We start from the raw sequence: 27,984 nt of genomic DNA, 5'->3' as shown, positions 1-27,984 counted from the left end.
CTGGCAAAGAAATGGCTGTTTAATATAATTAGTTAAACATCTTAGGCTACATGCATCTGTTAGAGCAAATTTTGATGACCCATTTTAATTATTAGTGGTATTGTTTCTGTTCAGATTGTGGGTTTTACTTAAATATTTAAGTCCCTGTATCTCTTGGCACAAACAATTCATTATTTGTTTCGTTACTTCTTTTTCAGGGCCCAGATACTACTATTGACTGTAATGGGAAAGAAGATGACTTACAGACACCTGATGTTGGTATTACTATGAAAAGTGTTACTCAGAAATCAGTTTCAGTAACTAAATATAAAGTTACTGAGTCCATACCCTCAAGAGATCGTCTGTCAGCTGAACGTGATAATGACATAGATATGGCACACAATTCTTCTCTGCCTGACAGCAATGGAGGAAATTCCAACAAGAGTAGCAGTGTGGATCGAGAATTGGAAGGAGACCAGCAGATAAGAAATGAACTTGATTTGAAGATACGTGCAGTAGCAAAAGCACTCAGTGCAGAGCTAGAATCCAACATTTTGCATTCTAGTTATGACCTAACAGACAAGGTGACCGATGATAGGAACCATCTGTCACTACAGCGTCCATTGTATAGACTTCGTGACACTGTATCCTATAGGCAGCCAGTTACTCATAATATGGTAATCATGTTTCAAGTTTTAAAATGATATGATACTAACAAAATTAGTTTTTGTATGTCACTGCTGCCATGTCCTCAGACATTGAAGAAACTGTACTTCCTCAAGGTACTCGGGATATGTAACTGATTAACGTGAAATATTGCTCCACATGTATAACATTGCATCTTTTATAAATTATTCCATTTGTGGAAAGATAAACAATTATAATTATATCTACAGTTAATTGTAACAGAATTATGTTTTACTTGCGGATTATTAGTCTTGTTGACGTTTACCTCACCATGTACACAATCACAAGAAATAAATCAAAATTACTCTGTTTATGACAGGTAAACAAACCTTTATACAGGTATTGATTATATTACCTATTAAGTACAGGACAGAAACAAATCTTCAAGGGATAAAATCATGGGTATGTGCAGTGTGTGAAAAGTTTCGCTAATCAGTATGACCTGGAAGATGTTGTTGTAGAGAATTGCAGTTGGTATTCAAACTAGGGGCAGATATGTCACATTTATGCAGCATTCATTCTACGGGCAACAGCAAGGGTTGACTCTAGTGAAATGGGCCAGTAGACTGTCATAAATGGATGTGTGGCTTGCTATTCATAGGGAATAGCATTGTGCAGTCTGATAGGCTTGTAATGCCAAAGAAGATACATTGAAAGTTCGATCATTTCATTTGAGCTGTAACAGTCATTTTTACAAGGCCAGGAAAGAGTTACACTAAAGGAAATATTTGTTGTGCATATTGATGGCAACAGAGGGGGGCATAAAAATATTTCACTGGTGTTTAAGAAGAATATAGTTCACTGCCATATAAGTTTCCAATATACATTGTCCTGTCACATTAATGTGATGACATTTTAAAAGCCTGAATAACATTTTGCAATCCAGACCGCTGCGAGACATTCGGGAAGAGTGGCAGTGAGATTCTGGAAAATACTGACAGTGATATGGAACCATTAAAATTCAGTAAAACAGTATTGATTGCAACAGAAGTTTATTTAGATTGGCAACCAGTGAACAGTTGATGCCCATGCACTTACAGGTATTGCTCCAGATACCATCCTTGGGCTTACAGCCTGAAGATGTTCTAAATTATAGACTGAAACTGGTTGCCAACCTAAATAAAGATTGTTTTACTGAATTTTAACATTTTGTACTGTTTATGCTCCTTTAACAGAACACTTTCCAAATCTTCATATGGAGTCATGTTGACTCCATTGCTGTGGTCGGATGAACTAGGTGCCTCAGTTGAGGATCCTTAATGAGAGCAGCATGACTGAGGTGGTCCCATAGATTCTTAATTGGGCTTCAATCTGGGCAGTTTGGTGGACAGGGGAGTAGACTTATCGTGGTGTGCTTCGGACCCACACGTACACTGCAAGCTGTGTGACATGTTTCAGTGTTCTGGTGGTAGATGCCATCGTGCTGAGGAAAAACAAACTACATTTAGGGGTGCACATGGTCCCAGGATTCATTTATTGTGGAGCATAAAACATAACTCATCTGAAAAGGCCACCTTTTGCCACTCAGTGGGCGTCCAGTGGCGGAACTGGAGAGCAAATTCATGCTTTTGTCACCAATGAACAACAGTCAGCATGAACTGGGAGACTGCTGCGGAGGACCATACACAGCAACTTCTGCTGGATGATTGTTGAAAAGACACTGTTGGTAGCCCCTTGGTTCATCTATGTCATCAATTGCTCAGCACTGCACACCTATTCGCCTGCACACATCTCCACAGCCGCCATTCACCCCTGTCATCTGTGGCTTGTGATGCACCACAGTTTCCTTGGCACCAGTTTTATATACTGCCATTTTGCCATGCATGGTATGCTTTAACCACAGTGACAAACTCTTTACAAACTTAGCCATTTTGGAAATGCTTCCACCCATGGTCCAAAAACCAGTAATCGTGCCATTTTGGACATTTGTTTCCACAATACGACAATGACTGCACTGTTTGCTGCATCCCCCCAACATGCTTTATATACCCTCACTTGTAGTGCTGCCACCTGCCATCTGTCAGTAGTTATTGCACGTTGACGTCGAACAAAGGCAGTGGTCACATTTATCTTGTGCATAATGATGCTTTCATCATGCTGTTTACAGTAGTTTACCAGTCTCTCTACACTAGACTCTTGCTAATCCAACATTCCTGGCACCTATGGGTGCTGGATTAGTGGAAGTGCTGGACTATTGAGTGTCAGAAATTTATTTCATTCATTTACTTCGTTTTTCATTTATTTTGAAAATGTAGGGGATATAGTGTACTGTACTTTATTAAACAGGAGGACACAATTTTAAACCATAGAAAATATACTTTATTAAATCCAAAAACACATTAATTTTCAAAGAAAAGTTAGTCCTGTACATGATTATACAGTCGTATCACTCACTGTGAAACATGTCCCTGATTTTTAACTGTCGCAATGATGATATGCGACAGTGGCATGCTTTATCACGCAACTGCTTTACAAGCATTACATCGGTACTGCACGTATCTGGTTATTGCATAATGTACTCCACAAAGAAGTCAGCAGCTTCAGCACCAGCAGTGTGAGAATTCTTCATGCACTCTCCTCCTGTGTCCTCTTCTCCATCACTTTCATCATTACTTCCTAGAACACTTTTGATTATTTCTTCATATGTTAAAGTTTGGTCTGTATCACAGGTTTCCTCATTCACTCACTTAGTAACATCTTCATCACCAATTTATTCTCCTCCTGGAAGGTTGAAGAACATGTCAGTGTACAAAGTAATTGATAATTCCGAATTGACTGGCTCATCTCTGTCACTCACAACTGGATCCAACTAGGCATCAGTGGATGGTCACAATTTTCTCCAGCTCTTCATTATGATAGCGCTCTCCATTTTATCCCATGCTCTGGCTGCTTGGAAAACAACGTCACATACATTAATTGCTTTCCATGCCTTCAGCATAGTCTCGATAGAGTCATTTTCACTTTCGTTCAGCAAGGAGACGAGAAGTGAATGTCGATAATGACGTTTAATTGATTCCAAAATGCCCTGCTCCATGGGCTGAATAAGGGCTGTCACATTGGGCGGGAGAAAGGGTGCTCGTATACCATCAGACTTTAGAGAAACATCTGAAGGATGACTGGGAGCTTTGTCAGTTATAAGTGTAGCTTTCAGTGAAAGCTTTTTCTTTTTTAGCTCTTTTCTCACTGCTCATACAAATGTTTCATGGAACCCCTGAGAGAATATTTATCTGTCCAACCACGCTTTCTTCTGAGTTCAATACTGCACTGGTAGAGTATTTATGTCAGTGCATTGAAAACAGCATGGATGTTGGGATTTTCCAGTCACCATGAGTGGTAGTTTATAACTCCCATTTCCATTAAAACACACCATTAATGTTATGCACTGTTTCTGTTGCTTGTAACCACAAGCTTCCTTCTCATTCTTGGCAGCTAATGTTTTTGAAGGAAGCATCTTGTAAAAGAGTCCTGTTTCATCAGTATTATACAAGGCATCAGCAGTTAAATCATCTTCCTCGATTATCTTCCGTATCTTGCTTACAAACTCATCAGCATCCTTATCGTTAGTTGAGCAACTTTCCCCGGTGACTGTCAGCTGCCAAATGCCATGCCGATTTTTCCAGTTTGATAGCCAACCTTTGCTCGTGGCAAACAAGTTACTACCGCTGAGTTGTTTGCTAAATGCAGCTGCTTTTTCCTTTATTATCAGGCCACTGACTGGAATTCCTTTACTGCGTTGTTGTATGAACCATCTATAAACAGTTACGTCCAGTTCATCATTCTGACTCTTTCACATAACCTTCCATTTTCCCGACTCAATATCCATTTGTGTTGAGTACTGCTGAATAACATCTTCTTTCTTTTTGATGTCACAAATAGTAGCTCGTCCAACATTGAACTCAGCAGCAATGGTTGTCTGTGAAGAACCTCGATTTAACTTATCTAAAATTTTGAGTTTCTGATTGAAGTCCAGCGTAACACGTTTCCTTTTAGAAGACATGATTCCGAACTGTAAAGAAAGCTACAATTTCAAATACAGTATATTCAGCATTGTTTAACCAAGCATTGTTGCAGACAATAATTCATTGTGCATGTGTTTTTGGATGTGTGCTGCATTATTGAGAGGCCGGGCTACTGAAGGCCGGATTAGAGAGAGTCTAGTGTATTTTCACACGTAATATTAGACACACTTCTACATTGCCCTTATTTGATTTTGTGTTGATAATCCTCTACTCACTTGACCAGGAAACCTGCTCTTCCTGCCACCGCACTACACTAATTACCACTATCTTACTTTAACCTCTCCATTTCTCTTTTCAAATTTTCTAACCTGTGTGTGTGATAAAAGGATCTACCTTTCTAGATTTGTTTTTCTTGATGAAAACAACCATCAGAGTAATACCCACCTAGAGATCAGATTGAAAGACTATTTTATGTCCAGAATAGTTCCCCCAAGATGATGCTGTTGCATATTAAACCATACAGTACCATTGCATATACTTGGAAAATATAACAGCTGCAGTTTCCCCTTGTTTCTATCATTCACAGTATCAACATTGCAATGCCATGTTGGCTAATGTTAGAAGGCCATGTGAGTCAATCATCCAGATTGTTGCCCCTGCGACTACTGAAAAGGCTGCTGCCTTCTCCAGGAATCATATGTTAATATGACCTCTCCACAGACACTTTCCATTGTGGTTATGTTTCTGGGACGGCTATGTGCATCATTGAAGCACGCAAGCCATCACACCTGGTCCACAGTTTTGAGAAGGGGAGGAGAGCAGCAGCAGTGATGTGTACAGAATAAAATATAATCATGTTAAGATTATGATTGGATTGTGAAAGTCTTAAGGAGCACATTAAAGGATATTATTTTATTCTTGAAGTTTAATTAACTCCCTCTTGAATGGTTAGTATATAGCAGAGTATAGTGCAACGCCTGCTCGATTGTGCAGGTAATGGTTTGGGTGGACAAAAATTTCAAAATCGTTAGTAGGAGTAATAGGTTTAAAGTCTTTACATCTACATCTACATTTATACTCCGCAAGCCACCCAACGGTGTGTGGCGGAGGGCACTTTACGTGCCATTGTCATTACCTCCCTTTCCTGTTCCAGTCACGTATGGTTCGCGGGAAGAACGACTGTCTGAAAGCCTCTGTGCGCGCTCTAATCTCTCTAATTTTACATTCGTGATCTCCTCGGGAGGTATAAGTAGGGGGAAGCAATATATTTGATACCTCATCCAGAAACGTACCCTCTCGAAACCTGGCGAGCAAGCTACACCGGGATGCAGAGCGCCTCTCTTGCAGAGTCTGCCACTTGAGTTTGTTAAACATCTCCGTAACGCTATCACGGTTACCAAATAACCCTGTGACGAAACGTGCCGCTCTTCTTTGGATCTTCTCTATCTCCTCCGTCAACCCGATCTGGTACGGATCCCACACTGATGAGCAATACTAAAGTATAGGTCGAACGAGTGTTTTGTAAGCCACCTCCTTTTTTGATGGACTACATTTTCTAAGGACTCTTCCAATGAATCTCAACCTGGTACCCGCCTTACCAACAATTAATTTTATATGATCATTCCACTTCAAATCGTTCCGCACGCATACTCCCAGATATTTTACAGAAGTAACTGCTACCTGTGTTTGTTCCGCTATCATATAATCATACAATAAAGGATCCTTCTTTCTATGTATTCGCAATACATTACATTTGTCTATGTTAAGGGTCAGTTGCCACTCCCTTATATTGTGAAAAGCAATGGTCCCATAACACTCCCCTGTGGCACGCCAGAGGTTACTTTAACGTCTGTAGACGTCTCTCCGTTAATAACAACATGTTGTGTTCTGTTTGCTAAAAACTCTTCAATCCAGCCACACAGCTGGTCTGACATTCCGTAGGCTCTTACTTTGTTTATCAAGCGACAGTGCGGAACTGTATCGAACGCCTTCCGGAAGTCAAGGAAAATAGCATCTACCTGGGAGCCTGTATCTAATATTTTCTGGGTCTCATGAACAAATTTAAAGCAAGTTAGGTCTCACATTATCGCTGTTTCCGGAATCCATGTTGATTCCTACATAGTAGATTCTGAGTTTCCAAAAACGACATGATACTCGAGCAAAAAACATGTTCTAAAATTCTACAACACATCGACGTCAGAGATATAGGTCTATAGTTTTGCGCATCTGCTCGACGACCCTTCTTGAAGACTGGGACTACCTGTGCTCTTTTCCAATCATTTGGAACCTTCCGTTCCTCTAGAGACTTGCGGTACACGGCTGTTAGAAGGGGGGCAAGTTCTTTCACGTACTCTGTGTAGAATCGAATTGGTATCCCGTCAGGTCCAGTGGACTTTCCTCTGTTGAGTGATTCCAGTTGCTTTTCTATTCCTTGGACACTTATTTCGATGTCAGCCATTTTTTCGTTTGTGCGAGGATTTAGAGAAGGAACTGCAGTGTGGTCTTCCTCTGTGAAACAGTTTTGGAAAAAGGTGTTTAGTATTTCAGCTTTACGCTTGTCATCCTCTGTTTCAATGCCATCATCATCCCAGAGTGTCTGGACGTGCTGTTTTGAGCCACTTACTAATTTAACGTAAGACCTGAATTTCCTAGGATTTTCTGTCAAGTCGGTACCTAGTATTTTACTTTCGAATTCACTGAACACTTCACGCATAGCCCTCCTTATGCTAACTTTGACATCGTTAAGTTTCTGTCTGTCTGAGAGGTTTTGGCTGCGTTTAAACTTGGAGTGAAGCTCTCTTTGCTTTCGCAGTAGTTTCCTAACTTTGTTGTTGTACCACGGTGGGTTTTTCCCGTCCCTCACAGTTTTACTCGGCACGTACCTGTCTAAAACGCATTTTGCGATTGCCTTGAACTTTTTCCATAAACACTCAACATTGTCAGTGTCGGAACAGAAATTTTCGTTTTGATCTGTTAGGTAGTCTGCCTTCTATTACTCTCGCTAAACAGATAAACCTTCCTCCCTTTTTTTATATTCCTATTAACTTCCATATTCAGGGATGCTGCAACGACTTTATGATCACTGATTCCCTGCTCTGCACTTACAGAGTCGAAAAGTTCGGGTCTGTTTGTTATCAGTAGGTCCAAGATGTTATCTCCACGAGTCGATTCTCTGTTTAATTGCTCGAGGTAATTTTCGGATAGTGCACTCATTATAATGTCACTCGATGCTCTGTCCCTACCACCCGTCCTAAACATCTGAGTGTCCCAGTCTAAATCTGGTAAATTGAAATCTCCACCTAAGACTATAACATGCTGAGAAAGTTTATGTGAAATGTATTCCAAATTTTCTCTCAGTTGTTCTGCCACTAATGCTGCTGAGTCGGGGGGTCGGTAAAAGGAGCCAATTATTAACCTAGCTCAGTTGTTCAGTGTAACCTCCACCCATAATAATTCACAGGAACTATCCACTTCTACTTCACTACAGGATAAACTACTACTAACAGTGACGAACACTCCACCACCGGTTGCGTGCAATCTGTCCTTTCTAAACACCGTCTGTACCTTTGTAAAAATTTCAGCAGCAGGCTCTTGATATTGGTGCACCATTAACTGCCAATATGAATTATGCTACAAAATTTAATTTTTGAAAGGAAATAAATGATTAATCATTCAGTCTAAGAATAATTACAGGGACGTGGCAATGCAAATTGAAGTCTCACCAATAGCAGCTGTAGACATTTATTGTTATCTCCAGTTGTATTCCACATATCTCCATATGTTGTTGTTGTTGTTGTGGTCTTCAGTCCTGAGACTGGTTTGATGCAGCTCTCCGCGCCACTCTATCCTGTGCAAGCTTCTTCATCTCCCAGTATCTACTGCAACCTACATCCTTCTGAATCTGCTTAGTGTATTCATCTCTTGGTCTCCCTCTACGATTTTTACCCTCCACACTGCCCTCCAATGCTAAATTTGTGATCCCTTGATGCCTCAAAACATGTCCTACCAACCGATCCCTTCTTCTAGTCAAGTTGTGCCACAAACTTCTCTTCTCCCAAATCCTATTCAATACCTCCTCATTAGTTACGTGATCTACCCACCTTATCTTCAGCATTCTTCTGTAGCACCACATTTCGAAAGCTTCTATTCTCCTCTTGTCCAAACTAGCTCCTTTACTACTTTAAGTGTCTCATTTCCTAATCTAATTCCCTCAGCATCACCCGACTTAATTTGACTACATTCCATTATCCTCGTTTTGCTTTTGTTGATGTTCATCTTATATCCTCCTTTCAAGACACTGTCCATTCCGTTCAACTGCTCTTCCAAGTCCTTTGCTGTCTCTGACAGAATTACAATGTCATCGGCGAACCTCAAAGTTTTTACTTCTTCTCCATGAATTTTAATACCTACTCCGAATTTTTCTTTTGTTTCCTTTACTGCTTGCTCAATGTACAGATTGAATAACATCGGGGAGAGGCTACAACCCTGTCTTACTCCTTTCCCAACCACTGCTTCCCTTTCATGCCCCTCGACTCTTATAACTGCCATCTGGTTTCTGTACAAACTCTAAATAGCCTTTCGCTCCCTGTATTTTACCCCTGCCACCTTCAGAATTTGAAAGAGAGTATTCCAGTTAACATTGTCAAAAGCTTTCTCTAAGTCTACAAATGCTAGAAACGTAGGTTTGCCTTTTCTTAATCTTTCTTCTAAGGTAAGTCGTAAGGTCAGTATTGCCTCACGTGTTCCAACATTTCTACGGAATCCAAACTGATCTTCCCCGAGGTCGGCTTCTGCCAGTTTTTCCATTCGTCTGTAAAGAATTCGCGTTAGTATTTTGCAGCTGTGACTTATTAAACTGATAGTTCAGTAATTTTCACATCTGTCAACACCTGCTTTCTTTGGGATTGGAATTATTATATTCTTCTTGAAGTCTGAGGGTATTTCGCCTGTCTCATACATCATGCTCACCAGATGGTAGAGTTTTGTCATGACTGGCTCTCCCGAGGCCATCAGTAGTTCAAATGGAATGTTGTCTACTCCCGGGGCCTTGTTTCGACTCAGGTCTTCCAGTGCTCTGTCAAACTCTTCACGCAGTATCTTATCTCCCATTTCGTCTTCATCTACATCCTCTTCCATTTCCATAATATTGTCCTCAAGTACATCGCCCTTGTATAGACCCTCCATATACTCCTTCCACCTTTCTGCCTTCCCTTCTTTGCTTAGAACTGGGTTGGCATCTGAGCTCTTGATATTCATACAAGTGGCTCTCTTTTCTCCAAAGGTCTCTTTAATTTTCCTGTAGGCAGTATCTATGTTACCCCTAGTGAGACAAGCCTCTACATCCTTACATTTGTCCTCTAGCCATCCCTGCTTAGCCATTTTGCACTTCCTGTCGATATCATTTTTGAGACGTTTGTATTCCTTTTTGCCTGCTTCATTTACTGCATTTTTATATTTTCTCCTTTCATCAATTAAATTCAATATTTCTTCTGTTACCCAAGGATTTCTATTAGCCCTCGTCTTTTTACCTACTTGATCCTCTGCTGCCTTCACTACTTCATCCCTCAGAGCTACCCATTCTTCTTCTACTGTATTTCTTTCCCCCATTCCTGTCAATTGTTCCCTTATGCTGTCCCTGATACTCTGTACAACCTCTGGTTCTTTCAGTTTATCCAGGTCCCATCTCCTTAAATTCCCACCTTTTTGCAGTTTCTTCAGTTTCAATCTGCAGTTCATAACCAATAGATTGTGGTCATAATCGACATCTGCCCCAGGAAATGTCTTACAATTTAAAACCTGGTTCCTAAATCTGTCTTACCATTATATAATCTATCTGATACCTTTTAGTACCTCCAGGATTCTTGCAGGTATACAACCTTCTTTTATGATTCTTGAACCAAGTGTTGGCTATGATTAAGTTATGCTCTGTGCGGAATTCTACAAGGCGGCTTCCTCTTTCATTCCTTCCCCCCAATCCATATTCACCTACTATGTTTCCTTCTCTCCCTTTTCCTACTGAAGAATTCCAGTCACCCATGACTATTAAATTTTCGTCTCCCTTCACTACCTGAATAATTTCTTTTATCTCGTCATACATTTCATCTATTTCTTCATCATCTGCAGAGGTAGTTGGCATATAAACTTGTACTACTGTAGTAGGCATGGGCTTTGTGTCTATCTTGGCCACAATAATGCGTTCACTATGCTGTTTGTAGTAGCTTACCCCGCACTCCTATTTTTTTATTCATTATTAAACCTACTCCTGCATTACCCCTATTTGATTTTGTATTTATAACCCTGTAATCACCTGACCAAAAGTCTTGTTCCTCCTGCCACCGAACTTCACTAATTCCCACTATATCTAACTTTAACCTATCCATTTCCCTTTTGAAATTTTCTAACGTACCTGCCCGATTAAGGGATCTGACATTCCACGCTCCGATCCGTAGAACGCCAGTTTTCTTTCTCCTGATAACGATGTCCTCCTGAGTAGTCCCCGCCCGGAGATCCGAATGGGGGACTATTTTACCTCCGGAATATTTTACCCAAGAGGACGCCATCATCATTTAATCATACAGTAGAGCTGCATGTCCTCGGGAAAAATTACGGCTGTAGTTTCCCCTTGCTTTCAGCCGTTCGCAGTACCAGCACAGCAAGGCCGTTTTGGTTAATGTTACAAGGCCAGATCAGTCAATCATCCAGACTGTTGCCCCTGCAACTACTGAAAAGGCTGCTGCCCCTCTTGAGGAACCACATGTTTGTCTGGCCTCTCAACAGATACCCCTCCGTTGTGGTTGCACCTACGGTACGGCCATCTGTATCGCTGAGACACGCAAGCCTCCCCACCAACGGCAAGGTCCATGGTTCATGGGGGGATCTCCATATAATATTTGAATAATAAACATAGTGACTCCATACCCAAATTGACGTACACATCTATCTTCTACTATGAGCCGATGCAGAGTCTTAATATTTCATTCATTCATTAGATAATGAATAATGAACAAAAGCCTGGCAGCAATGAGAACAATAAGCATTGAGCAGAAAAGGTTATTACCATGCAGGTTGTAGAAACCCTGGTGAACAGAAATTTCGCACCGTAGAACATGATATACTGTAAGACAAAAATTAGTCACAAATGGAAAATTTGTTGTTGTTGTTGTTGTTGTGGTCTTCAGTCCTGAGACTGGTTTGATGCAGCTCTCCATGCTACTCTATCCTGTGCAAGCTTCTTCATCTCCCAGTACCTACTGCAACCTACATCTTTCTGAATCTGCTTAGTGTATTCATCTCTTGGTCTCCCCCTACGATTTTTACCCTCCACACTGCCCTCCAATACTAAATTGGTGATCCCTTGATGCCTCAGAACATGTCCTACCAACCGATCCCTTCTTCTGGTCAAGTTGTGCCACAAACTTCTCTTCTCCCCAATCCTATTCAATACTTCCTCATTAGTTATGTGATCTACCCATCTAATCTTCAGCATTCTTCTGTAGCACCACATTTCGAAAGCTTCTATTCTCTTCTTGTCCAAACTATTTACCGTCCATGTTTCACTTCCATACATGGCTACACTCCATACAAATACTTCCAGAAATGACTTCCTGACACTTAAATCTATACTCGATGTTAACAAATTTCTCTTCTTCAGAAACGCTTTCCTTGCCATTGCCAGTCTAAATTTTATATCCTCTCTACTTCGACCATCATCAGTTATTTTGCTCCCCAAATAGCAAAACTCCTTTACTACTTTAAGTGTCTCATTTCCTAATCTAATACCCTCAACATCACCCGACTTAATTCGACTACATTCCATTATCCTCGTTTTGCTTTTGTTGATGTTCATCTTATATCCTCCCTTCAAGACACTATCCATTCCGTTCAACTGCTCTTCCAAGTCCTTTGCTGTCTCTGACAGAATTACAATGTCATCGGCGAACCTCAAAGTTTTTATTTCTTCTCCATGGATTTTAATACCTACTCCGAATTTTTCTTTTGTTTCCTTTACTGCTTGCTCAATATACAGATTGAATAGCATCGGAGAGAGGCTACAACCCTGTCTTACTCCCTTCCCAACCACTGCTTCTCTTTCATGCCCCTCGACTCTTGTAACAGCCATCTGGTTTCTATACAAATTGTAAATAGCCTTTCGCTCCCTGTATTTTACCCCTGCCACCTTTAGAATTTGAAAGAGAGTATTCCAGTCAACATTGTCAAAAGCTTTCTCTAAGTCTATAAATGCTAGGAACGTAGGTTTGCCTTTCCTTAATCTTTCTTCTAAGATAAGTCTTAAGGTCAGTATTGGCTCACGTGTTCCAACATTTCTACGGAATCCAAACTGATCTTCCCCGAGGTCGGCTTCTACTAGTTTTTCCATTCGTCTGTAAAGAATTCGTGTTAGTATTTTGCAGCTGTGGCTTATTAAACTGATTGTTCGGTAATTTTCACATCTGTCAACACCTGCTTTCTTTGGGATTGGAATTATTATATTCTTCTTGAAGTCTGAGGGTATTTCGCCTGTTTCATACATCTTGCTCACCAGATGGTAGAGTTTTGTCAGGACTGGCTCTCCCAAGGCCGTCAGTAGTTCCAATGGAATGTTGTCTACTCCGGGGGCCTTGTTTCGACTCAGGTCTTTCAGTGCTCTGTCAAACTCTTCTCGCAGTATCGTATCTCCAATTTCATCTTCATCTACATCCTCTTCCATTTCCATAATATTGTCCTCAAGTGCATCGCCCTTGTATAGACCCTCTATATACTCCTTCCACCTTTCTGCTTTCCCTTCTTTGCTTAGAACTGGGTTTCCATCTGAGCTCTTGATGTTCATACAAGTGGTTCTCTTATCTCCAAAGGTCTCTTTAATTTTCCTGTAAGCAGTATCTATCTTACCCCTAGTGAGATAAGCCTCCACTTCCTTACATTTGTCCTCTAGCCATGCCTGCTTAGCCATTTTGCACTTCCTGTCGATCTCATTTTTGAGACGTTTGTATTCCTTTTTGCCTGCTTCACTTACTGCATTTTTATATTCTCTCCTTTCATCAATTAAATTCAATATTTCTTCTGTTACCCAAGGATTTCTATTAGCCCTCTTCTTTTTACCTACTTGATCCTTTGCTGCCTTCACTACTTCATCCCTCAAAGCTACCCATTCTTCTTCTACTGTATTTCTTTCCCCCATTCCTGTCAATTGTTCCCTTATGCTCTCCCTGAAACTCTCTACAACCTCTGGTTCTTTCAGTTTATCTAGGTCCCATCTCCTTAAATTCCCACCTTTTTGCAGTTTCTTCAGTTTTAATCTACAGGTCATAACCAATAAATTGTGGTCAGAGTCCACATCTGCCCCTGAAAATGTCTTACAATTTAAAACCTGGTTCCTAAATCTCTGTCTTACCATTATATAATCTATCTGATACCTTTTAGTATCTCCAGGGTTCTTCCATGTATACAACCTTCTATCATGATTCTTAAACCAAGTGTTAGCTATGATTAAGTTGTGCTCTGTGCAAAATTCTACCAGGCGGCTTCCTCTTTCATTTCTTAGCCCCAATCCATATTCACCTACAACGTTTCCTTCTCTCCCTTTTCCTACACTCGAATTCCAGTCACCCATGACTATTATATTTTCGTCTCCCTTCACTATCTGAATAATTTCTTTTATTTCATCATACATTTCTTAAATTTCTTCGTCATCTGCAGAGCTAGTTGGCATATAAACTTGTACTACTGTAGTAGGTGTGGGCTTCGTATCTATCTTGGCCACAATAATGCGTTCACTATGCTGTTTGTAGTAGCTTACCCGCATTCCTATTTTCCTATTCATTATTAAACCTACTCCTGCATTACCCCTATTTGACTTTGTGTTTATAACCCTGTAGTCACCTGACCAGAAGTCTTGTTCCTCCTGCCACCGAACTTCACTAATTCCCACTACATCTAACTTTAACCTATCCATTTCCCTTTTTAAATTTTCTAACCTACCTGCCCGATTAAGGGATCTGACATTCCACGCTCCGATCCGTAGAACGCCAGTTTTCTTTCTCCTGATAACGACATCCTCTTGAGTAGTCCCCGCCCGGAGATCCGAATGGGGGACTATTTTACCTCCGGAATATTTTACCCAAGAGGACGGCATCATCATTTAATCTTACAGTAAAGCTGCATGCCCTCGGGAAAAATTACGGCCGTAGTTTCCCCTTGCTTTCAGCCGTTCGCAGTACCAGCACAGCAAGGCCGTTTTGGTTATTGTTACAAGGCCAGATCAGTCAATCATCCAGACTGTTGCCCTTGCAACTACTGAAAAGGCTGCTGCCCCTCTTCAGGAACCACACGTTTGTCTGGCCTCTCAACAGATACCCCTCCGTTGTGGTTGTACCTACGGTACGGCTATCTGTATCGCTGAGGCACACAAGCCTCCCCACCAACGACAAGGTCCATGGTTCATGGGGGGGGGGGGGGGGGGGGGGGGAAATTTGTTAGTGCTATTATTAACATACTGTACTAATTACCTGGAGAATTGCATTCAGTCAGCAAGTCATTCCAGTAACCGCTCATCTCTCACAATCTATCTCTCTCTCTCTAGGCAGAAATACAGTATTGAGTCATGTCAAAAATTTTGTCCCAGTAAGGCTCATTGACACACTGAGTGTTTTTTTGGAGTCTTTATCACTGATTTCACTGTAGCCAATGATTTATATATGAGAAAATGATGAGTTGGTTTGTGATTAGGGGTTCAGATTAAACTTTAGGTTCCCTTATAACTGGCTGGGTCGTCAGTTCAAAGGTCAGAGGAAGACAAGAGTTCTGTTGTAATAGGACTGTGTCTAATGAAGAACTGTCATTTTCCAACCAGTTTTTGTTTCGTTGACACCATTTCTAAGATGGCTCCCATACTACAGGGGAACATTAATGTGTTCACACAGCATGTGGAGGAACTGAGACACTTGACACAGGTGATAAATATGTGTCTGTAAGCGACACTGTTTAACATTCTCAAACATGCCTGCGTTAAGGATTATACTATCCACATAAAAGATACCTCAGTGAGGGGAATGCTGATGTTTTATGAATGACGAATATCTTGACTTGTCTCTTCCACCAACTTAACAAATAGTTGCTGCTGCAGTATGTAAACTGAAGTAGTTCTCTCTCTACCTGTCATGCAGTGAAGCCCCAGTTGTCCCTACACCATCTTACCATGCAGATCACATGTCCTTTTCTCTGTTATTAAGATGTTAATATACGTAGTGTGTAATTGTCAACTTACACTGGCATGGTAGAGGTTTTGAGCACCTCAAAGAGAAAGAAGCATTATGTCTTCTGAATAAGGAGCAGGGCAGGCATGTTGGTGCTGTTAAGAGAATGTTTCAGGCCTTACATCTCACAGCTAAGCCTTGTTCTAAAGTCACTGATGACTTTCAATTCAGTAACAGTTTCCTGATCTGCTTACACCTGACTAGTCGAATAGTGCGTAATAAATGCCAGAGACCTGGATACTCTTCTGGGCGACCTTGTTATTGGGCAGAAAACTGTTTCATAAAAAGTATGCTGCTATTGGTGCACATAATTACAGTGTTAAGTTTGGCATGATGGAATTCGGCAGCATGCTGCCATCATGAGGTGCCCATTTATTAATTATTCATAGTTAATTGTTTTTGGTGCATTCAGCAGGTGCCCTGGTGCAGTGATTTTGTTTTTCTTATGTGTGCCATTGCTTTTTTATTAACATAAATTACAGGGCAATGTATTTTATGTTAATGAAAATTTAATTTTACTAAGCGAAAGCTCAAAAAATAAAACATGCTTATGTTGTTAGTGAAGCAGATGTTCTACTATAGATTAGTTTTAGAAACAAAACACATTGTTCTCGCTAGTTTACCATTCAGCAGCTTACTTCCATAATTTGTGCCATTTATGAAGATGTAAAGTTCTTCACATAAATTCATTTAATATTCTTCCAGAAACCGTAAGGTGGTTATTGTTGTCATTGTTCCTCTCTTCAGGGTGAAGACCAATTTGATACAGCTCTCCATGTTAGTACATCCTATGTATGTCACTTCATCTCTGCGTAACTGCTTCAACCTACATCCACTTGAACCTACTTGCTGTAGTCAACCCTTAATCTCCTTTACAGTCTAATGTAAAACAACATTTCAAAAACTATTTTCCTCGTGTCTCTGCTGTTATTTGTCCACCTTTCACTTTGACATAAGGCTACACCTCCAGACAAATGTTAACAAAATTCTCCTTTTCAGAAATACTTTCTCCCTTTGTTTGTGTTTTATATGCTTTATATTTCAGCTGTCATCAGTTACTTTGCTACCCTAACAGAATTTCATCTGGAACAAACTCATGAGTGATGGGACATCAAACCTTATTCTTGCTTTGTAGATAGCAAAACTGATCTTCTGCTTTTAGTGCTTCATTTCCTAATCTAACTCCCAGCAGTGCCAGATATAATTCAACTACACTCCACTACTGTTGTTTTTCTTTCGTAAATGGTCTTTTCACCTTTTTCATGAGACTGCTTCTACTGCATGAGCCTGACTGCCTTGATCCATGACTTTCTGGATGTCATGTCAGAATATTGCAAATTGGGTTTCACTTGTTCTGTGTTCTCAAAATTCATGCTGGTTGTTCTTTACCCCATTATTGCTGTGCATGCATGAATAGGTGACACTTATGTGGGTATGCTGAAATATGATAAAAGTTGTGATTTATTTTCAGTATTAAACTCTGTACCCAAATAATTTTTTGAATTAAAGTCTTTTTAAATCTCTTACAGGAAAATAGCAGAGTGGTGAACACAGAAAGTGCAATAATAAATATCAGTGATTCACCTCCAACCAAACTTAAACGCTATGATCATAGAAAGCAAATGAAGTCATTGGAAAAGAAAATGGAGTTAGCGAATCACACAATCAGTATGCTCAGAGAAAACAATATTATTAAATCTGTTGAACGGTCTACCAGAGAACAGGCAGGAAGTGTCAAGGGACCTGAGAAAATCCTAAAGGAAAACTCCATTGAATTGGAGAAAAAATCTAGGCAAAAAACTGTGGACAGTCCACAGCAGTATTTTTCCAAGAGAAGTGCTTTTCCTTTTTGTCCTGAGCAGCATTCTGAAACAACTGAAAAAAGTAGAAAATTGCTTAAGAAACGAAGAATTGCTGTTCAAAATCAGTCAGGTACTTCGACACGAACAGCGTTAAACCATGTTCCACAAATAAGCATGAAATACTCACCACCAACATCACCTCATATTTCAGAATCTGGTATTATTGGAAAGAGAGAGAATGTACAACCCCAAGTGCGCAAACATTTGGATGAAGTAATTAATTTGAATTGTCTACCCACATCATTCACCAACAATTTGCAGACAGTAGAAAGAAATATTCATGTTACTCCTGTGGAACAAAAAAAAGACCCAGAACGTAGGCATGAACGTGTTAAAAATAGACAAACTGCAGATGATGATTATAACAAAAGGTCAGATAGAAAATCACAGCTGCAGACTGATATGGTCACTACTCACTCAGATCCAGTGAAAGATTGTGAAATTAAGGTACAAGCTAATGAGAAATTGAAGAAATTGTTGATGCAACAAGCATTTGAAAAAGACCAATATGCAGCAAATTCTCCATTAACACGTGATGTCACAACCAGATCTTCAGGTAAGCAAAAATATGAATATGTGGATAATTTTTTTTAATGAATTATTTTATTCTTTTACTTGTAAAGTTAATTGCAAGCATGGAATTCATTTTCCGTGGAATTTGAGTACTGAATACATTATTAACTTCTGAAGAAACACAACTATTACAATCAGTTTTTCTTTCCGATTTTACTTTACTGTTCCTCTGCAGTTTTCTTTAATTTTTCTCATCTCGTCTGTGAAAATATCAGAAACACAACACATTACCAACTGTAATACAGTGTAGAAGAACCATTGACATTTGAAACAGTTTCCAATCACCCTGTAACAGATAATATGGGTTCTGTTTGGTATAAAAGGAAATCTTAAACCATTCTTCTGGCTAAATAGTGGCAAGTTCAGGCAACAATGATGGAGATGGTGAGTGATTCTTCTCTCTGAAGTGAGCCACAAAAGCTCAATAATATTGAATCTAGCCACTGTGGTGGCCAGGGGAGATGGATCAATTCATCCTTGTGCTCACAAAACCAGTCTTGGACAATGCAAGTCATGTCACCACCGGGAAACAAACATTGTACCATGGGATGGACCTGATCAGTTAAAATGATCACATAATCCTTGACAGTAATGCAATCTGGGCCCCATGGAATATCACAATACGGCTGCCCAAATTGTCATCTGATCATTGCCATGTTTCACTGTCAAGATGCAAACTCAGTCAGAAGTTGGAAACACTGCGACAGTAAAACTCATCTGACTAAATGACTTTCTTCTATTGCTCCATGCTCCAGGTTTTATGGTTTTGGCACCACATTTTCCTCTTATGGGCATTTGTATTACTGACAAGTGGTTTCTGTGTTCCAGCTTGCCCTGCAATTCTGTGCTTGTGGAGCTCCCTTCATGTTAGTTTAGTACTGAGAGGATTCGTGAGTCACATCCAGTTCTGCAGTGAATTTTGCAGCTGTTGTCTATTTTTTCCCATCACAATCCTCTTCAATGACCATTTTTCATGATCACTCAAGACACAATTTCATCTGCACTGTGATGTTTTTCCTCTTTCCCTGTATGTGATATAAACACTAAATACTTAGGCTTCGTTGGATATGGAGGCACCCACCATACGAGCACCAACAATTTGCCCAGTTACTAGACTTTTTTTTTTCTTATTTGGCCGATAGTACCACCTCTGAAAGTTGCCTACATTACTGTTTCAGCAACAACAATAGATACATGTATTCCACTAACAGAGGTATCAGGACATTTTTTGCCTATAATATTTGACTCATTTACTTACAGACCAGGGTCCCTTATTTCAGTTTCATAAATTTACCGATTTCCATCATCCCTGACATTTTTGACACCATCATGGAATCATCCTGTATGTTAAGCAATTAGATAAACTTAATATGCATATTTCCCCCCATAAATTAATGGCATGCAAAATTCTGAAACTACTAATGGTTCTGGAAGGATAGTAGTATCAGATGTCAGAATAATTATGTGATTACCATGAACCATTTTTGTTAAAAATCCAAAAATTGGCATTGGTTATCAGGAAAAGCTTTTCCTATTCACCTTTTGATCATGCCCAATACAGACTCAGAGGGAGGTGATTATCTACTTGTCCTCACACTGACACCACGTGGGGAGTCCAACCATAGAGCTAGAAAAGTTCTCACTTCCATCACAAAAATGTAACAGTGGTAGACCGCTGCGACTTCCCCACAGTGGTGGGAATGCAACGTTCTTTATCAACCTGAATATTACTGCTACAGTCTGCCTCCATGCTAGATAAAAACATGCTCTGACCTCCGTTACTTTGGAGTGAGATCTGCAGAGTCCAACCTATGTTAATTCTGTCACATAGTGGTAATGTAGAATTGATGTATGCCAGAATTGAGGCCATGCTCACCTGGGGTCAACACTATGAGCAGCAAAGTACTTAACGTGCTGTCAGTAAGCTGGAAACACTAATATGTCTGCCATTCCTTACAACAATATATCTATAGATCTCTCATGGCTAGTTAAGGACTCCCATTCATACTCTCTGTGGCTTCCCCCGATAGGTTATTTCAAATTCGAATTATTTTTTTGTTTCCTCCACAAGCATGGTCATTTATTTTTCTGCTACCATCTTGTGTTTCCATTTTAATATGCTATAGGCTGTTGTAAATTGAATTCTCTATCTCCTTAGTTTTTCTGATATCCTTTTAGTGTGTACATTGATAATCTCACATTGTGGGTTAGTGGGTACCACAATTTAAAGGCTGCTTCAAATTTCATTTATGCTTAAGAATACATCTAACAAGCAAACCCACCCAAGGGATGCACTTCGGTTTTGATAGGCTTTGAATATTTTGTAGTTTAGAGCAAAATAAGAGACACTTTTTTTTTTTTTATACATACCCATACAGCTCTTAAGAATGTGAACCACCCCCTTGAAAAAATTTGACTTTAGTATGTTTGAATGAATACTGTTAAAGTGGTAACAGACATAAAGAAACTTCAAATAAAATTTCTGTTTTTTAATGTACATTACAATGATGCACCCAATTTTTCAAAAAAGTCATTTTTTTTAAAATCCCTCCACTATTTTGTTTTTCATTTTGACGTTTGACTAATAGCAAAACATCTTAATACCAACTTCAGTCATATGTGATGAAGTGGCATTCCAAAGACACATTTGTCAGAAATAAGTCAGTAATATCCCTATTATTGCTCTACATGTACCTGTTATGTGTTCACTTCAATGTCAGTTGTCATGTTGGGTTGTTTAATAAGTCATCCTCGGATCAATATATTCTAAATGTACACTGAGTTGACGAAAGTCATGGGATACTTCCTAATATCGTGTCGGGGTCTCCTGTTGCCTGGCATAGAGCAGCAACTCGAAGTGGCATAGACCCAACAAGTCGTTGGAAGCCCCTGCAGAAATATTGAGCCTTGCTGGCACTATAGCGTTCTATACTTACAAAAGTGTTGCAAGTGCAGGATTTTGTGCACAAACTGACCTCTCAATTTTGTCCCATAATAGTTCAATGGGATTCATATTGGGTGATCTGGGTGGCCAAACCATTCACTCAAATTGTCAGAATGCTCTTCAGAACAATTGTGAACAGTTGTGGATAGGTGACATGGCACATTGTCGTCCACAAAAATTCCATTGTTGTTTGGGAAAGTGAAGTTCATGTATGGCTGCAGAGGGTCTCCAGGTAGCCAGACAGTCATTTCCAATCAATGATCGGTTTAATGGAATGAGAGGGTCAAGTCCATTCCATGCAAGCACAGCCCACACCATTATAGAGCCACCACTAGCTTGTGCAGTGTCTTGTTGACAACTTGGGGTGAATGGATTCATGGAGTCTGCACCACACTCGAACCCTACTGTCTGTTCTTATCAACTGAAATCGGGACTCATGTGAACAGGCCACAGTTTTCCAGTCGTCTAGGATCCAACTGGTATGGTCATGAGCTCAGGAGAGGCACTACAGGCGATACCGTGCTGTTAGCAAAGACACTCACATCGGTTGTCTGTTGCCATCGCCTGGTAACACTAAATTTCACCACACTGTCCTAACGGATACATTTCTCATATGTCGCACATTGATTTTTGTGGATATTTCATGCAGTGTTGCCTGTCTGTAAGCACTGACAACTCCATGCAAGTGCCGCCGCTCTCTGGCGTTAAGTGAAGGCCATCAGCCACTCCATTGTTCGTAATGAGGGGTAATGCTGCAATTTGGTATTCTCAGCACATTCTTGAGATTGTCGATGCGGAATATTGAATTCCCTAACGATTTCGGAAAGGCAATGTCCCATGCGTCTAGCCCCAGCTATCATTCTGCGTCAGAGTTTGTTAGTTTCTGTTGTATGGGCAAATCCCTTCAAAGACATTTTCACATGAATAACCTGAGTACAAATGATGGTGATACTAGCACCACCTGTATGTGTGCATATCACTATGCCATGACTTTTCTCACCTCATTGTGTGTGCGCGCGCGCGCGCACACACACACACACACACACACACACACACACACAGTTATGCATGCAGGGAAAATTTCAATGAACCCAGAAAATATTTTACCTTTACTGTGGACAGAGTTTGATCAGCCACAATATATCGTGGAAACTATTATCCCTAGCGAAGAAATTACTTTTGCATCTCAGTTAGAAGATTTGATTTAAAGATATATTTACGGAAAGATATGCTACTTTAAGGTTTTAAGATGAAAGTGCAATTTCCGATCCTATTCTGATTGCAGGAAATAATGATGATGATGAAGAAGTGGTAACAAAGCAAAACATGTTATAGACCATGAGAATAAACAACAAGCAGTTACTTTTTGGCACTCTGGTAAAAACAAATTTGAAACTGTAAAATATGTACAGGAAGGTCACAAAGAGAAAAAAAAATCTGTATAAATGGGAAGCACAAATTGCTGCAGGTGGGACAAGAAATGAAAAGTTATTATTTGTTTCCAAGTATTTATTAGATAGATTTCAAATTTCTTTGGACAGTACAGTACCGATACGTGATCTGGATATAGAGATATGGGCTTTTCAAGCAAGGGATGATAAGTTATCACGACATGTGTGTAAGGTTTCCTCAAAATGGATTCACAGTTTTAAAGAAAGACACCAGATTGTTTGAAGGAAAATCATAAACTCATCGCCAATATGCAAATAACAAATAAAGAAGAATTGAGGGGAAACACTCCAAATTTGTGGAGACTGTGAATAAGAAAATTTTATTGATCGGAGAGGCCAATGTCTGCAATTCTGACCAGTCAGGTTTCAATTTGGAAATTCATGCAGGATGAACGTTATCCTTCAGGGGACCATCAGAAGTTGAAATTCTAGCAAAATTATTGAATTAATGCCTTAACACACAGTTATACAATTCAGCCTATTATATCTGCAAGTGGAAATTTAATATCCCTTTCTCTCATAGTTTAGAAAGAAAAAGAGGGCAAGTCCGGACCAAAAGTTGAAAAGATTTATACTGATCAGATAATATCCATGTGTTTGGTTCTACATCTGGCAAATTAACATGGGAGCTTATAAGTAAATTGTTTGAACAGGTTTATATATCTACTATAAATGAAAAATCTGCCTTTGTTTAGATGCATGAACCAGGTAAAATGAAAAGATGTGTGGCACCATTCATAAACATGAAAAAGAGGTGAATATCTAAATGATTCTTGCCAGAACAACTGGTATGATTCAGCCATAGGACATATTTTTATTTTGGGCATGGAAAAATTTCTTGAAACTTTTTTCAGATGTAATTACATGGGTTCGGCATTAACTTGCATTTAAGAAATAATAATCTAACAGTTCATTCCCTCACTCAGTTAGTTTTCTTCTCCCAGATTCGCCAACCTTTTTAAATATCCTTTGAACAGAAACCAACAGACACTTGTTTGCTTTTGCTTATAAACTGTGATCCTGTTTGTGACTCAAGTCATGTAATTGCAGTTGTCTGACGGGCTGGCTGCGCAAAATCAAAGTGCATTGAGCCTTTTTTTGGCCAATACAATTCTGCACTTCCTCATTATTGCACAGATTTACAATAAAGTAAAAACAGTTTTAAATATAACATAACTGAATCTGAAAAGGTTACAGCTTCAAAATAAACAAAATACACCAAATGTAGAAAGAAAACACAATAACAAAGCAAGAAATTTTGTGTTTTATAGAAGGTAGAATATGCATTTAGAGTACATTTATCTGACAAAGATTTATTAAACAATCCAGCATGACAACTGGCATTGAAGCCGAAATATTGGACATGCATACGGCGATATAGGAATAGTTCTAGCTTATTTCTGACAAAGGTGGCGCATTCCAGTGAGTGTCATCTTCACAGTGAGTAGCGATCAGTCTGTTCCATAATTGTTGATATTCCGGCTTGGGCTTTCCATTGTTCCTCTCATTTCTAGCAAATGCATTTTTGGAATACCACTTCATCATAAATGACTGAATATGATACTAACAATGCTGTATGTTTTGCTGCTAGTCAGATGTCAAAATGAATAACAAAATAGTGTGTGTGTGTGGGGGGGGGGGGGGTGTAGAGATTTAAAAAAAATGACTCTTTTTGATAAAATATTGATGCACCGTTGTAATGTACATTAAAAACCATAGAAATTTTATTTGAAGTTTTTTTTAAGTATACCTGTTAGCGCTGCAACATTATTCATTCAGAAGTATTAAACTCAAGTTTTTTCCAGGGGATTTGTTATCCCTTAATGGTCATAGAAACACATTTGCTTTACACAACAACCTTGTCAGAGCCAATCGAAATGAAAGTGTATCCTTTGGGTACGTTTACTTGTAAATTTCATTAAAATTCTCATAACTGTTTCTTGTCTACAACTGCTGTCCCAGTACATTCATATAGCAAGTTCCAGCTAAAACAACTGCAGTGCAATGGGAAGTCCAACACAGCCATGGTCATGGTGGCAGGAAAATTTTGTTGGAAGTAATGGGAGAAAGTGACTGTTAGGAAAAGACAAATCTGAAGTGTTAAAAGTTGTCCACAGTGTGGTGACTAGAAAAGGAAGTATTAGGCTAACAAAGTGTGATTACTGTTAGCATTTTTAAATGCAGGGAAACTGCATATTTCCTAGTTTTATTGAGAAGTCTAGGAGTAATGTTTACAATCAGTCACATATCTTTTATGTTTAAGGTTGCTTTTAAGAGGTGGATATTGCAATCTCTCCTTAGCACCAAGGAAAGTAATAGAGTAATATGTGCAACAATTGTACTTTTCATTCATGACAGATCTGCATACAAAGTATAGTAGTCATCTCTTACGCTGTGTTACAGGCTAGAACAGAAGGGACTTAATACAGTAGAGATTTTCACTACTTGAGTGTATTCACTGAACTCTGTATGCTGTTGAGCAGCTTCAATAGTCCATTGTGTCTAGTACTCCCTATTCCTCCTCCCCAGTATCAGGTGAGGAGACAATGTTCTCTTGCATACCAGACGATTATATGACTGTATGGAAATTAACAATCACCAGAAACAGCCCTATAAGGCTGTGACCCATCAATCACTACCATTACAAAGTATATCATTGTGGTTAGGGCAGTGAGTTTTTATATTGCGCCTGTATCATTTGGTGTTAGTAATCTGCTTTCCTAAACCAAATTTATCTGTGAATTAAGAGCTGTGGGTCTGAGATGCTAAGAAGATTAGGACTGTGAATGACATTATTATTTCTTCAAGGTTTGTCACTATGTTGAAAACATTCCACAGTTTATTTAATTACATTATCAGTGTGTGCTGTCAGTATCTTACAATGTGGATATCTTGAACCGCTGAAGGTGCTTATAGCTATTACCGGATTGTAAAAGAAATCTGTCCTGATGGCAACAGAAATTTTTCTGTTCAATTTTGAAGAATCAGATTTTTAGTGTATTTTTTAGTGTATTTTGATTGTGTTTCATTATGATCAGGGATCTTTTCTGATATGTTCACACTTTCATAACAGGAAGCTGAAGGAGAGCAAACAGAAACCTGTACAACTGTGGTGTTGTTAGTTACACTGTTTGTACATACATAGTTAGCATTAATATAAATGTTTGAGTATCCAAGCAGTTGCTATAAATGATAAATTAGTTACTTATTGTAAAATTGTCACTTTCATAATATTTCTCAAAAAAGTCTATAGGTGGTCTCATATGCCTATATAAGAGTTACAAACCTCATTTCAGAGAGACTCATTAATCATTGTTCACAATTCAGCTTTGACTGGTTCATACTTACTTTTTAATGCTTGCATATCACATGCTGAATATTAAGTAGCTTGATGAGTGACAGCTGTGCATATTTTGCATCCAGTGACAGTATGTTAATGATCTCTGATGTTATGATAGGTGCTGCTGCGGAGCTATTCAAGCGTGCTGTTGAACATGAAAAAAGAGAGAGAGCTGCTACCCGAATTCAAGCATTGTATCGTGGACATAGCACTAGAAAAATTACAGATTCACTCTTGATTGGTACCAAGTCAAAGAGTGATGTCCAGCAAACACAGCTACAGGCAAGTGTCACAGACTTTCCTTAGCATTAATTAATCCATACTGTAAAGGCAATAGAATGTTGAATTGTTTACATGATATTAGATAAATCAATTTTCATTTTAATTGATAATGTGACACATGACATGATACGGCAGTTTAATCCTACTAAATGATAAATAAATAACACTGGAAAAAGAGATGATTCCTTTTGATGTACAGTGGATAATGGAATGGGTCTGCAAAGCTTTCACTCTGCTGCTGAAAAGTTGTATCTGAAAAATTTCTAACTTCATGACAGTAAGTATGTGCTGTCTGTAGTTGAGGTTATTGGTTTAACATATGGTATGAATTGAACTTGAGGGGTGCCGATTGTAAAGGATATAGTAACTCGTAAGACAGCCTCATAATATCTGTAATAAATTGAATGAAACTACAGTGGATTGCTTCCTCTACATTGCCATAAACTTTTCTAATGCTTTATATCCAATGATCTTTTAGGTTAGTGGAACCTTAGAAACTAACAGATAATAAAATGATTAATTCCATGTTAAGGAAGTGTTCCAAAGCAGATATTGTGAAATAAAAATTGGCTTATCCTGAACTTTTACTTATAGTAAGCTGCAGCAGGATTAAAATTTTAATATTTTACTTCTTTCTTCTATCCCTTCTACTTTTCATCGCCTTTACAGATGAGATGGCAGTAATGGCAATGCGAATAGGAGATGAAAATAAGGAGTCAGTGGTGTTTCTGGATGATTTAATGTTGTGAGAAATTGGAAATGGTGTGTTACAAGAAAGGCTGAATACCGGGCGGTTATAATTAAACTTTCCCTATTTAATACATACCAGACTTGATAGCATTAATGTGAAGGACAAGGGGAAGAGAAATAATGCAGAATCAACTCAGTTGAAACACTTTTAATGTGCTGTTATGGTACATCATACTAGTACCATTACTACTACAAAAGCAGCTTAATATAGCACCCATCGGTGTCCAGAAGAGTCTGAAAGCACGGGATTGCATTCTGCGCAGCATGTCTTTGGACCTTGAGCACCAACCTTTTCAAAAACGAATGGGCCAATGATGAACATAGCCATGAAGGCACACCATACGGTGACACGTTCACCAAATAGAGGAACTACATGCACAGTGACTGGAGGTAAAGATCCCCACACTTGGCAGTTCTATGTGTGCACCTCACCCATCAGAGAAAAATGAGCTTCGTCTGTCCATAGGATGATCCAGGGTCAGCCCTGGTCAACTTCAATCCTTGTGAGAAAGTGCAGAGTGAAGTCAACACGTCCTGTGATGCAAGCTGCTGTATGATATGGATCTTGTACAGATACCAATTGAGAATGGTAAAAGACATCTTCCATACAGTGGATCATGGAATGTTCAACTTTTGTGACACTGCATGCGCATGCGCACTACCGTTGTTTACCATAGCAGTAGCGATTTCATCAACCACCTGTGGTGCAACTGGTCATCGATCTCTTCCTGGAGCAATGCCCAGTTGTCCGTTTGATTCAAACTTCTTCTTCATGCTCTGCACAGCAGGTGGAGAAAGAGGACCCTTCCATAATCCTTTCTGCCGGTGATATTCTCGAAGTGCAGCTGCAGCATTACTGTTGTTTTGATAATGGAGCTTTACCAATAATTGCCCTGCTCGTTTTG

At 39.4% G+C, this 27,984-nt stretch overlaps 1 protein-coding gene across 1 annotated transcript in view; it reads left to right on the top strand.

The window, feature by feature from the left end:
* The window catches only part of LOC126188666 (uncharacterized), a 103,956-nt gene extending 77,603 nt beyond the window's left edge, over positions 1 to 26,353 (top strand). The window contains exons 8-10 of the mRNA XM_049930271.1: positions 198 to 656; positions 17,407 to 18,295; positions 26,166 to 26,353. Of these exons, the coding sequence (XP_049786228.1) occupies positions 198 to 656; positions 17,407 to 18,295; positions 26,166 to 26,353 (1,536 nt within the window). The remainder of the gene's footprint in view (positions 1 to 197; positions 657 to 17,406; positions 18,296 to 26,165) is intronic.
* The last annotated feature ends 1,631 nt before the right edge of the window (positions 26,354 to 27,984 follow it).

This window comes from Schistocerca cancellata, chromosome 5, assembly GCF_023864275.1.
Source record: "Schistocerca cancellata isolate TAMUIC-IGC-003103 chromosome 5, iqSchCanc2.1, whole genome shotgun sequence".
Classification (NCBI taxonomy): Eukaryota; Metazoa; Arthropoda; class Insecta; order Orthoptera; family Acrididae; genus Schistocerca; species Schistocerca cancellata.
The sequence above is the reverse complement of the archived record's forward strand: the minus strand, read 5'-3'. Positions and strand labels throughout refer to the sequence as shown.